The 13,795-nt window shown below is 42.6% G+C and overlaps 1 protein-coding gene across 1 annotated transcript; it reads right to left on the minus strand.

The window, feature by feature from the left end:
- Positions 1–2,970: 2,970 nt before the first annotated feature.
- Positions 2,971–13,220, minus strand: LOC142140032 (uncharacterized). The gene is made up of 2 exons (XM_075197893.1): positions 13,087–13,220; positions 2,971–6,121 (listed from the first exon to the last, which is right to left on the minus strand). Exon 2 carries the CDS (start codon positions 6,070–6,072, stop codon positions 3,079–3,081), a length of 2,994 nt encoding a protein of 997 aa, XP_075053994.1. The 5' UTR covers positions 6,073–6,121; positions 13,087–13,220; the 3' UTR covers positions 2,971–3,078.
- Between the last annotated feature and the right edge of the window lie 575 nt (positions 13,221–13,795).

Raw genomic sequence — 13,795 nt, forward strand, 5'->3', positions numbered from 1 at the left:
AGGAGGAGTAGGCAGAGAGGCAGTAGGACAACTGAGAGGAGGGAAGGGGAGAGGTCAGAAGATGAAAGATAGATTTGAGTGTCGGCGGCATAGAGGTGATACTGGAGGAGCTGATAAGTTCAGCAAGGCAGGAGGTTTGCAGAGAGAAGAGCAGAGGACCAATGACAGAGCCCTATAGATTTTATGCATTGTATACATAAGATTTTAACATGAATTCCAGTCCTTAGTTTGTATTGTATATAAAATATTTTTTCACTTCAGAATACATTAATTTAACAATGTTCAACTGGGGTACAGAGGCCGCATATGTAATCAGACTCGTAATATGGGCAGGAAATGTAGTGCTAAATACTCGCTGTGATATTGGGCAATTGACATCTGCGATACTACAGTGTAAATGGCCCTTAATCTACTGTGTAGCCTGATAATGGTCCTTTCAATGTCAGTAGGGTGATTACCAGGCATGTTCGTAGATGTAGTCAGAAGATGACTTCAGAGATCTCCTACCGGCCTGTGTGTGTGGTCAGCTCCCGACAGGCTGTGCAGCAGGTGATGAGATCCCAGGGGCCGAAATGCTGTATCTCATTCAAACTGACTACCTAGGTGTGTGCCCAAACTGATTTCCCTTCTCCTCTGGAAAGGACAGATGGACGGACTACCCATACGCTTGGATGGGTTAAATGGAAAAGATTCCCATCCTCTTTGGACAGGGAAAGACATAACCATGACACACACATGAGATGTTTTAAATCATTCGCCGTTGCAAACAGAGATCTAGAGATGAATCCCGTCATACATACATCTGGTTTACCATTCAGTGCTATGTCCTCTGTCACACGGATATTGACAATCATACACTAACTTCCTGCATCGTTTGTCGTACCAGGAAAACCTACGGATTAACTCATTGCTGGGCAGACTTTACGTATATGTGATCTGTTCTGATGTGTGGCCCCAGATGTGATGGTCCTCACATTCCTTCTTTTATCCATACGTTTGGGTGTTAACATGTTGTCACATCAGCTTCAGAATCCACTTTTTTAGTGAATGGAGAGAAAGTTTTAATTGCCTGAAAAAAATAATATAATACCCAAGAAATACAATGATAAAAGATTGAAAATCAGCAACAAGTATCCGGGTAATAGGGACTTGTAATATAGGGTTCTCTTATAATGCAGGTGAGGGCGACTGTGCCTATATTTCCTTTCTATATTAGTCCCTATTACCCATCTCAGTAACACAGTTTGTAATTACTCCGCTACTATTACATCCCCATATTTAAGGTGAAATTACAACTTCCTGTATCTTAAACCAGAACATTCTATAAAAATAGTCGTATAGAATCATTCCATTATGACTCTAAATTATCGAGTATGCTCCCAGGCCATTACCAAATTTTGGCTGGAAACAGAGGTGCCCATGACCCACCCGGGGAAAAGAGGGTTTATCTAATAATTTATGGTCAGAGCGGAGTTCTGGAATAATTAGCACAATGTCCCATTGTGGTTTATTTAGTATTTAAATGTAACTTGTCATTGGTTTTGTTTGGCATTCTAAAATTTTGGAGCCCTTGTAAATTAAATTAATTTAATCACCTTGAATTAGCTATTTACTGCTTATTATAGAAAGTGAGATTTTGTGTAAATACAGGCTTGCTCAAGGGCAAGGTGGTTTAGAATACTGAATAAGGTCATATGCTGGGACATGCGTTTAGGCCGTTCCCTGTGAATTTGGAGATGCATAAGATCAGGGTACCCAGACCTTGGCATAACAACAATCACTATATGTAATTCTAGGGTTAATTGCTAAAATAACCTATCATTAAAACTCCTTCTCCCCATATTTCTGAGACATCTTTGTACTGAAGGTGCAAACGTAGCAAACTTCAAATTGACATTTATCACATCATGCACCATTTATTTCAATGGCAGGACATGCATTAAATATCAATTTGCTACCTCTGGAAAGGTCCACAACAAATCTCTGGTCTATTTCAAGTAAATGCATTCTAACGATCATCAAATCTGAATATTGCATAGATTGGCAATTTATCGGTAACATAATAGCAAACCAGTAGTAGAATATGACCGGAGGAAGTTATTAGAGCGAACACAATAAACCCGACAGTACTTACAGCGACACTCAAAATCCGAATGCTGCGATGCCGGAATTCTTCTGATTCAGTTTTTCATCAAGTCGCAATTGAGTCCAAGTCGGAATGACAGCATTCAGAGTTTTAGTGTCACTGTAAATGCTGTTGGGTTTATTGTGTTCACAAACCCCTACCGCACCAGAATATGACGATGTGGTTGTGTGGTTATACCTTATTACAGCGTCATTACTGAACTATGCAGACATACATACTTGTTTATCGGTAGCATCGCTTTAGAACGGAGTCTCAGTTTGTACCAGCACAGAGGTAAGACTGAGAATTGCTGGAGGGATGGGGGAAGTCAGAGGCGGAATTAGCGAGCTGTGGGCCCTGGTGCAGGGAGAAGGGGAGCAGGGAACCGGGGCTCACAGCTCACTAGTTCCGACCCTCTGCATCTGCCGTGCAGCGGGCCTCATTATCTCCAAGGACCCTGCTGCACCGCACCTGAAGGACCAATGGTAGTTCTGACACTGGGGGAAGTAGTTGAGGAGACGAAGGGGGGGGGGGGGCTGTAGAGGAGTTTTTAGTGCTTTTTGTGTCTTCTATAAAATGGATATTTATTGTGGTATATAACAGCACCACAATAAATTTTTCTTAATACCATTATTGTTCTCACACAAGCCTAGAACATTGTTAGATACGGGTAGATAGTCAGAGTTATCCATCAACCACCGGAGATCTGTAGATATATGTATAGGAGTTTTGCAGGGTACATCGACTTCTAACTCTCGCCCTGTGTGAGATTAGAGGTCATACATTTACACAAATAAATAAATATTAAATGCTACTGGTTGTTATTCACATTAAGATATCTCTTTATTTACCACAATTTTTTCCATAACACTCTTACATTACTTATATGTACAATACGATGGTACACGGGTACAATGTACATTATTACGACTGTGTCAAAGGAACTCTAAAGATCATGAATCACTTTCTTGATACTGAAATACCTTAATACAGTTGTGCATGCTATCAGCTACGAGTACAAGGGAGTCTTGCCACAACGCCAGACCCCTGGGACTACTGAGACCTTCTGCTACTATAAATCGAGCTGGTTTCTTGGCTGGATAGTAGATAACAGAATGTGTCTGTCCCCAGTCTGCAACCAAGACCCCTCCTTCATTGTCAACACAAACTCCCCATGGATTAAAAAGACTCGGCCCAGGTGTATCCTTGAGGCCCAGGACCTTGAGAAGTTGAAAGTCTTCCCTAAGCACCTTTACACAGCAACCACCATCTAAGCCTCTCTCGGAAACAGCCAGTAGTCCTTGACTGTTGGAGCTAACAAGGTAGGGCTTGTTAAATCCAGTTACTTGTGTGCTTTCCTTCTGACGTCCCGTGGTGGTGTCCAGTGTAAGTGCACAAATTGTTCCCAATTTCATGTCTGCTACTATGAACTCATCTCTATGGTTAGCAGTAATTCCACGGGGTGTACCCCAATTTCTGGAAATAACTTGCAGAAGGCGCCCATGCTTGCTATATACATCCACAGTGCGATCAGTTGAGTTGGTCAATGCAACCAAACCTCGGTTGCTCACAGCAACATCAAAGTAATTCTTTGCCTCAAGGGCAAATTGTTGGAGTATTTTCCCTCTTGCATCCATCACTTGGAGTCTTCTGTTTCCATAATCTACTATATAAATGGAACCTGTGTTTGTGGCATGTATACCATGGGGTAGATTTAACTCTGCTCGGCCAGATCCAAATTTGCCAAATTGTTTAACAAGCTTGGTTATCCCATCACCATTTTCTAGAATGCAGTCAGTGAGATTAAGCTCACTTTTTTTCAAATACTTGGGAGGTGGAAGTTGTTGAGAAGCCTTTGAAGTTTTCCTGCAGTACTGATTAGGGTTAACACGAGTTCTAATTTCATAAAGGGTGCTGGATGGTGTAGAGGTATGAACACTCCTGGGGTTGGACCTAGAACTTGATGTGCTAGATAAAGAATCCCTTCTCTCCTTTGCGGATGCAGGCCTGAGGGGCCTAGAAGGAGCAGACCGCGGCCTTGCTATTCTGTCAATGTAAGGCATTGAAGATGATCTTGGTACAGGTTTCCAGGTTGAAGTTGGCTGCAACCTCTGATTTCTAATTTTCGATACAAGTCTATGCTTTTCCTTCACAAGAGTTTTTGTTTCTTGCATTGACTTTATTTCAGATTTCTTAGCTGCCCCAGTAATAACTGCGTGTTTTTTTCTAGACTCTTTACTGGGCAAATGAGGTGAGCGAGAAAACGTACCAGACTTGACACCTGGCTCTTTAGTTTTGGGAGTCTCTATTATGAAGGTGTATGATGAACTCACACTCTCGCTAGGAGAAGTTGATCTTGGAGGAATGTTCAAAATGTCCTTACGTAGGCTATCTGACCTATCATCAGACATTCGCATGTAATCAACACCAAGTGGCATTTCGTGTGTTACTTGAGGTGCAGAACTTTCTAAAGTTTGTTTGTTTACGTAAGATGTCAGAAGGGTCTGGCTATTTCTGTTCGTTTGGTTCTGTGACTTCCAACTAGTCAGCTGTTCTTCAACATTGTACTTCTTGGCAGATGGAACCCGGCTGTCCCTGAGAGCCACTTGTCGACAAGCCTTTGGATCCCTTACACCATCTATTTCTACTTCTTCCAAAGTTTCTTCTGAGGTTTCAGAGTCCTCTTCACATACATAAGCTGCCGTTGCTCGAAACAGTGTATTTTGTTCAGGTAAGGTGATAGGGATTTCATCATTACTAAAACATGGAAGATCATCAATTACTGTCTTCTTGTTGTCACTTGTAGGACTGTTCACTTTTGGCCCTTTTTCTGTGGTCATGTTTTTTGACTCTAGTAGTTCTATGTCTTCTTGTAGTAAGCTAGTGTTTTTAACATAGGAGTTATGCTTAGTGAGTGAGTCAGGCTGTGAGTCCTGGAATCTTTCTTTTGTGTTCCTCAACAAGTTTCTTTTTGATTCTTGGTTGTTTACATGCAGATAGGAAGATTTGTTGACTGGTGATGATTCGCTAGGAATATGCCTACGTACTAAATGACGTTGGTTGGGTGACTTGTTACCTTCTTCAGTCTTCAGCATAGGTCTTGTTCCATGTTGCTTACTCTGCTTAGATGGACTATGCTTAATATCAGACATCCAGCTCGTGGTGGGGGTTTGAGGACATAGAACTGCAGAATCAACTTCCATAACTGCTTGATCTTTGGAAGAGGTGTTCCATGTCTGAGCAGCACTATTTTCTTTCTTTTTCTCCATAGATGATTGCTCTGTGCTGGATGCAGAATCCTGATCACTGTCGTTATCCAGTATGATCTTCACTCCAACAAAACCAACATTACCTGAGTTGTGCAATTTTTCCTCCCAAGGTGGTTTTTCATCACTCAAAAGAATTGGTTTGTTTGTGTTTTTTCCCCAAGAGTAGTTTGCTTTTCTGTTCAGGCAATGAGCAGAGAAGCCAAGAGATTGCTCCTCACAACATATCTCCCCAAGAGTAGCAGACAGTAGAGGCTGAGGGATGAAATGCACCTTTTTTAAACTGATATTGATACTATTCTTTCTTGCAAAAATGTTAGATACTTTGTCCCGGATTTCCCTCATTACTGGTTCTCTGCCATTCGAGGTGCCCAGTGCCTGCTTGAGTTGAGATGAAACTATACAGATCTCATGCACCATATTGTTAATTTGACACACACCATTTTGAAGGGCGGAGTCATTGTCTTGCTGGATGGAGGATAACTGATCTCTTAACCTTCTGTGCTCCTCTTCTACATGATTAAGGATGGTCTCTTCCTGTTTAAGGATGGAAAGTAGTGTCTTCTCAAATGATTTTGATACTCTCTTATGGTCTTTTGTCTGGTCTGCCTTAATCTGTTCCAGTTCCTGGCAGGTTTGAGCAAGCTCATTCAACAGACCTGTAAAGTCACTCATCTTCATTCAGTGGATGAAGTCCATCTACTCTAGGTCTTCTTTTTGCCGTGAGAGACTATAAACAAAAAAATAGCTTTCGTTAGGGGTGTATTTTATTAATTGTCCGCAGTCTCCAGTTTGCTCAAGAGGTGAAGTACAGAAATGAATGAACGAATATGAAGGAAAATAGTCTTTCAACAATAACCAAGAATAGATGCAGATTAAGTAGAGTAGAGAACCACATCCAGATCTTCCAGAACCATGCCCAGATCAGCCCGAGCCATTTCAGCAACACCACAGCCATTTCAGAGGTCAAAAAAGGAGCAATGTCCCAGAAAATAATAGCAATGCTGTCAGGTATGATATAGAGTACAGTGTGAACCATGTGCTAGAATATAATGTATTGTAGATTACAGTGTGAGTCATGTTCTAAAATATGGTGTATTGTTGAGCACCTCTCTTCTGGATTTCACTGTATTATAGAGGACAGTCTGAGCCATGTTCTAGAATGTTCTGTATTGTAGTGTACACTGTGAGCTGTGGACTAGAATGTTCTAGAGTGCAGTGTTTTAAATTTTATTGGGATCTGTTATCTGGACTGTTCTGTATTGTAGAATGCAGTGTGAGCTGTTTTCTATAATGTAAGCTGTGTTCTAGAATATTGTAGGGTGCAGTGTAATAGAGTGCGGCGTGATATATTGTCGTGTGCTATAGTAGAGTTTCTACTTAGATATTTTCATGAGAATAAGTGGGATAATTACAAAACACCAGACCCTAAAGAACATCGAAAAGAGAATGAAAAGAGCTGCTGGAGTAAGACGATCCTGAAGGTATTATTGATTATACATGAGGAAGAGAACAGGCGATCACATGAACACAGCTATGAGCCAGTTACTAATATTACTGATGTTAAAGAGTCTTGTACAAAATCCTTTGCTTTTACACGAACATAATATTTGTGGTCTCCAGAATTACGTATTACAAAGTCAAGAACTGTAAAAATATGACAACCTAGAAAGCTGAGGGAGACCTTAGACAGGAAATTCATTTTAAATGTATTTTGTTTGAATTGGAGTAATAAATAAAGCTCCATTAAATACTTCTACTTGTTATGTCTTTACCAACAATGCAGAGTCATTTTGCCATGTCATGGGCAAATCTTAGTATGCATGAACCGCAGACCACACTATGTGACTTGTGTTGTGGTCTGTGGATTACAGCAGAGGTGAGCAACCTATTGGGTGTGACCCCAAGTGGGATCCTATAATCTATTTTTGGTGTATCCCGACTCTCAGATATGCAGAACATAATATTGTAACATAAGTTTTTTGGGGTCCCACATAATTAAAACTGTGGGTTTGAAAAAATGGAGATGTTGCCTATAGCAGCCAATCAGATTCTAGCTGTCATTTTGTAGAATGCACTAAATAAATGATAGCTAAAATATGATTGGTTGCTATAGGCACCATCTCCATTTTCTCGCAGCTTAACAAATATACCCCCAGATGTAGTTCTACCGGTTTATGTGGGAAGCTGGTGGCATACATGACAAGGTTAGACTTCTGTTCCGCTGAGCCACATACACCAAGTATGAAAAGTACTTGGACAAAACACATCATCTGACTAACCAATATACTGAGGACGGACCTATTAATTATAAAACCACCCTTTCAATACCGCCTCCACCTGTTAGCAGTATATATCTCCCAAATGTCCTGCAATCTGGACAAAAGTCCTGTCAATGCTAGCAGTGGATCAGCACTGATAGTAATGCTTAAGCACCTGAGAAACAAGTCATGACAACCAATATAATCAGCCTGAGATGCATTGGAACACTTGAGTCTAACCTTCGGTGAACCCAGCCGGAAAAGTGTTTGACATGAAGACCAAGAAGATGCAGAGGAGAGGCACGGCCATGGGGCAGAGCGATAGCGGCATGGCCATGGAGCAGAGTGATAGCAGCACGGCCATGGGGCAGAGGGATAGCAGCACGGCCATGGGGCAGAGCGATAGCGGCACGGCCATGGGGCAGAGGGATAGCGGCACGGCCATGGAGCAGAGGGATAGCAGTTTGGCCATGGGACAGAGGGATAGCGGCACGGCCATGGGGCAGAGAGGGATAGCGGCACGGCCATGGGGCAGAGGGGGATAGCGGCACGGCCATGGGACAGAGGGATAGCGGCACTGCCATGGGGCAGAGAGGGATAGCAGCAGGGCCATGGGGCAGAGAGGGATAGCAGCAGGGCCATGGGGCAGAGAGGGATAGCGGCACGGCAATGCGGCAGAGAGGGATAGCGGCACGGCCATGGGGCAGAGGGGGATAGCAGTACAGTGATGGGGTCCAATATACTAACATTGCGATATTTAACATCTTTACTAACAAAGACCGGGTGGGACTCACTACTTGGACTGAATGTTGTTTGGGGATTACTCTCCTCAACATTCACCCATGTAGAGCTCCTAAAAGACTTTGTACATTTACTGCTGCACCTGCCATCCACTCTGTACTTGCCAACCGCTTCATATTCATACATGCTGATTCTCCAGCTTTGTTCCCTCTGTATTATTAATACATATATATATATATATATATATATATACACACACACATATTATATATATATATATATATATATATAAAAATATATATATATATATATATATCATGGTTGCCAACTCTCCCGGATCGTCCGGGAGACTCCCGGAACGCTGGGAAATCTCCCGGACTCCCGCGAGAGGACACGAAAATCCCGAATTTTTGCCGATTTCATTGAGGCCAAAATGCGCATGCGCCGGTGACGTCATCGGCGTGATGACGCGGCGCTGCTATTCTCCCAGAAGACCCCGGCCATTGGTGGAGCACGGAGCTCCCACGCCCACGCTGCCCTCTGGATATATACAGCCTGGAGTCCTAGACCAGTAAGTGAGGAGGCATCTTGTATGTGTGAGTTCGCCCATACTATGTTATATAACAATACAAAGAGGCAATTAGCATCTAATTGTGCTATACGGAGGTGGCAAGTAACTCAGCTGTAAGTTTCAAGCACTATAAGTATAAAACATTAATATTAATAAAAAGCTGCCTGGTTGGATGATTTATTAAATACATTTTATTTTAACTGAATTAATGAAAGTTACTTTTTAATGGGGCAGGAATGCTGATAGACCTATCAGATAGGTATAAAACATTAATCAATATTTCTTTGCAAGCTGTCTGGTTGGATGAATTATTTTAACTGAATTAAGAAAAGTTATTTTTTAATGGGGCAGGAATGCTGATATGTTTTATTTCTTTTGAACATTGGTTGATTCTATCCATATAATAGGGAATATAGACTGTAAACTGGGCCTGATGTGAAAGCATTGTGTAATATATAGTATGTAAATAATTTTTGCATCAACTTTGCAGTATGTGGTCACAAATATTTTCATTTTTGAGGCTGTTAATAAAGTGTGGAGTCAATGAAAACCTGGAGAGAAAGTAAATACTCATTCAGTATTACAAAGTTTGTGTATGTTTCAACAGGAAGTGCATACTTGCCATCTTTATATTTCTATTATGGCCCCCGTTGTGAAATAGCGCAGTTGCCTCATTTCGTTTTGGGTTAGTGGGCACAATATGACGCGATTCCGTGGGCAGGATGCAGTAGAACAGGCTGCAGATTTTTTTTTTATTTAATCAAACCTCACTAGGGATAATTAAATTTAATATATATATGTAGAGCCGTGGGTGATATGGAGACACAGCCTTTTTGGACGTATAACCCCCTTCCCCAGTCATATCTATTTTTTCAAAACATCCCTAAGCCTAAATAATTACTAAGTAGTCCCCCGCCTTGCATACCACTGACCCTGGCTGTGGCACCCCTGTGAGATTACCGCTGCACCCCATGTCACTGTGTAATAGGTGAGTGATGTATAATTTATTGCTCTGTTCTGAAATCGAATATTTGTGCCACTCCTTTAGATATTCTGCATTTGCTCTTGGACATCATTCTGCGTCAGATATCAGTACATTTGGGCCTTACCTCCCAACCAGGAGAAGGTAAGAGTTAACATTTTTATTTTGCACATACACAATTTACTTTGTAAGCTGTTCCAATAGTGGAAGACACTTTAGTTCAGGGGTCGGCAACCCTCGGCGTGCAGCGCCCTGCACTGTGGCACATTGAGCGGCTCTCAATGCAGCCCATCTCCACAACACTGAACTGCTGCACATTTTGTGTTGTATAGGAATCGGGGGCATTACTGTGGAATAATATGAACATGAGGCACAACTATATGGTATGTGGGCGGTACGTGGTCGGTGCTGGCCACGCCCAGTGGGCGGAGCTGGCCACACCCAGTGGCCGGGGCTGGTCACGCCCACCTTGGTTTTTATTTTCTCCCTGAAATGAATTTTCAAAAGTTGGCAAGTATGATATATATATATATATGTTTTACTGCATATTATGATTGAAAAGTAAATTAGGTTGTTATATTATTACATATTGTGTGAGAGACAATCCTCTACAACAATTATAATGCCACAAGTAATTATTTTATATATGGTGTAAGGAGGAGCTGTTTATCTCCAGCATTTTATAGATCTCTGTCTCTCCCAGCACTGTTTGCTTCTCCAGTAGTCTTAGCAATGCCTCTGTAAACAGCAGCAGGTAATTAGAGATACCTATTAAGATATGTAATAGAAGCACCAGACTCCAGAGCTTTCCTTTGTTTGTAAATGTTGTGAGGGACATTGTAAACAGTGAGAGTCCAGGATATAACTCTGTTACTGTGGACAGAACACAGAAGAGTAGAGTGTTTGATTTCCCCAAGGCATGAAGTGTCAGCTCTTGGAAGCTAACATCAATGTATTGTAGGATTTTACTGTAACACATAAGGTTGTGCAGCAGGTGTTGATATGTGTGGAGTTTGTATCTTCTCCACGACTTTGACATCCTACAGAAAGGATAAATGGCTACTGACAAAAATGGACATGTATGTGTGTGTGTGTGTGTGTGTGTGTCTATGTGTGTATGTATGTGTGTGTGTGTGTGTATGTGTATGTGTCTGTGTCTGTGTGTATGTGTGTATGTATGTGTGTGTGTATGTGTGTCTGTGTGTGTATGTGTGTGTGTGTGTGTGTGTGTGTATGTGTGTGTATGTGTGTATGTATGTGTGTGTATGTGTCTGTGTGTGTGTATGTGTGTGTGTATGTATGTGTGTGTGTATGTGTATGTGTATGTGTCTGTGTCTGTGTATGTGTGTATGTATGTGTGTGTGTATGTGTGTGTGTGTGTGTGTGTGTGTGTGTGTCTATGTGTATGTGTCTGTGTGTGTGTATGTGTGTGTGTATGTATGTGTGTGTGTATGTGTATGTGTATGTGTCTGTGTCTGTGTGTATGTGTGTATGTATGTGTGTGTATGTGTGTGTGTGTGTGTGTGTGTGTGTGTGTCTATGTGTGTCTGTGTGTGTGTGTGTGTGTGTGTGTGTGTGTGTGTCTATGTGTGTGTGTGTATGTGTCTGTGTGTGTGTATGTGTGTGTGTGTATGTGTGTGTATGTGTGTCTGTGTGTATGTGTGTGTATGTGTGTCTGTGTGTTTGAGTGTCTGTGTGAATTTAGACTGTAAGATCCAATGGAGCGGGGAATGATGCAAATGGATAAATTTAACACCTTTGTGTTAACTGCTATATGAATAAAGTCTGAAAATAATCCCCCAGCCCTCATATCACTTACTTGTACCTGCAATGTGTAACATGTAGATACCCCAGTGTAATACCACAGGCAAAGATAAAGAATTAACTATTATTATAAATGTTATAAACCCTCAGTCTTCCTGTCACTCACCTGTACATACACCTGAGTACATATGGAGATCCCCAATAAAATCCCCCAGTCCTCCTGCCACTCACCTGTACAAACACCTGAGAACATATGGGGACCCCCAATAAAATCCCCCAGTCCTCCTGCCACTCACCTGTACAAACACCTGAGTACATATTGGGACACCCAATGTAATCCCCCAGTCCTCCTGCCACTCACCTGTACAAACACCTGAGAACATATGGGGACCCCCAGAGTAATCCCCCAGTCTTCCTGCCACTCACCTGTACAAACACCTGAGAACATATGGGGACCCCCAGAGTAATCCCCCAGTCTTCCTGCCACTCACCTGTACAAACACCTGAGAACATATGGGGACCCCCAGAGTAATCCCCCAGTCTTCCTGCCACTCACCTGTACAAACACCTGAGAACATATGGGGACCCCCAGAGTAATCACCCAGTCTTCCTGCCACTCACCTGTACAAACACCTGAGTATATAAGGGAACCCCCAGAGTAATCCCCCAGTCTTCCTGCCAGTCACCTGTACAAACACCTGAGAATATTTGGGGACCCCCAATGTAATCCCCTAGCCCTCCTTTCCCTCAGGATGTTCCAGCCCTTTTGTTGCTCACCTGTACATTCACATAAGAACATGAAGAGACCCCATAACAAACACCAAACCCTCCTATCCTTACCTTTACATACAGCTGAGAACATGTGGAAGCCCCCATTTAATTCCCCAGCCCTCCTGTTACTCACCTGTAAAATATACCTGAGAACATATACAGTATAATCCCCCATACCTCCTTTCATTCAGCTGTACATATGGCTGAGGATATATAGATACCTCAGTATAATCCCTCAGTATAATCCCCATCTTCCTGTCACTCACCTGCACATACACCTGAGAACATATACAGGCTCCCCAGTATAATCCCTCAGAAACCAGTAAGATTTTCCAGCCTTGCTGCAACTTACCTTTACATACAACTAAAAACATGTGAAGACCCCCTTGTATAATCCACCAACCCTCCCCTAAATCACCTGTACATACACCTGAGAACAAATAGAAACACCTAATATGATCCCCCAGACATCACATCACATCTGAGAACATATAGGAAACCCCAGTGTAACCATCCAGTGTAATCCCCTATTGTCACACACCTGTACATACAGTGGAAACAAGGAGAGACCACCAGTGTAATCCCCCAGCCCTCCTTTCACTCACCTGTACATACACCTGAGGACATGACAGGTTTCCCTTGCAGTGTGTCTCTTCCCCTGGGTAGAGATCTGGTTACTAACAACAACCAGCAGATCCTGTCTCCGGTTCACAGCCACAGCTAGGATATGTGTCCAGAAGCAGATGGGAGGGAGGGGCAGGAGACAGGTGGAGAGCTGGGGACAATGACAGGTGTGTTCATATTACTTGTGCTAGACCAAGTTGGACAGATACAGAATGTGTAAGTTACCTGTCCCAGACAGAGGGGGGACAGTGACAGGAGGTGTGTGCATATTATCTGTGCTAGACAGAGAGAGGGACAGGTGCAGGTTATCTGTGCCTGAAACCTAGAGAGAGAAAGTGACAGGAGGTGTGTACATTTTTTACCTGTGCTACAGAGAGTGGCAGTGACAGCTGTTGTGTGCTTGTTACCTGTGCTAGAGAGAGGGATAGAGACAGGAGGTGTGTGCCTGTTACCTGTGCTAGAGAGAGGGATAGAGACACGAGGTGTGTGCCTGTTACCTGTGCTAGAGAGAGGGATAGAGACATGAGGTGTGTGCTTGTTACCTGTGCTAGAGAGAGGGATAGAGACAAGAGGTGTGTGCCTGTTACCTGTGCTAGAGAGAGGGATAGAGACACGAGGTGTGTGCCTGTTACCTGTGCTAGAGAGAGGGATAGAGACACGAGGTGTGTGCCTGTTACCTGTGCTAGAGAG

This window comes from Mixophyes fleayi, chromosome 2 (assembly GCF_038048845.1).
Source record: "Mixophyes fleayi isolate aMixFle1 chromosome 2, aMixFle1.hap1, whole genome shotgun sequence".
Lineage (NCBI taxonomy): Eukaryota > Metazoa > Chordata > Amphibia > Anura > Limnodynastidae > Mixophyes > Mixophyes fleayi.

Excerpts from the sequence above, each read along its gene's own strand:
- LOC142140032 (XM_075197893.1), bottom strand. The coding sequence starts at position 6,072 with ATGAAGATGAGTGACTTTACAGGTCTGTTGAATGAGCTTGCTCAAACC.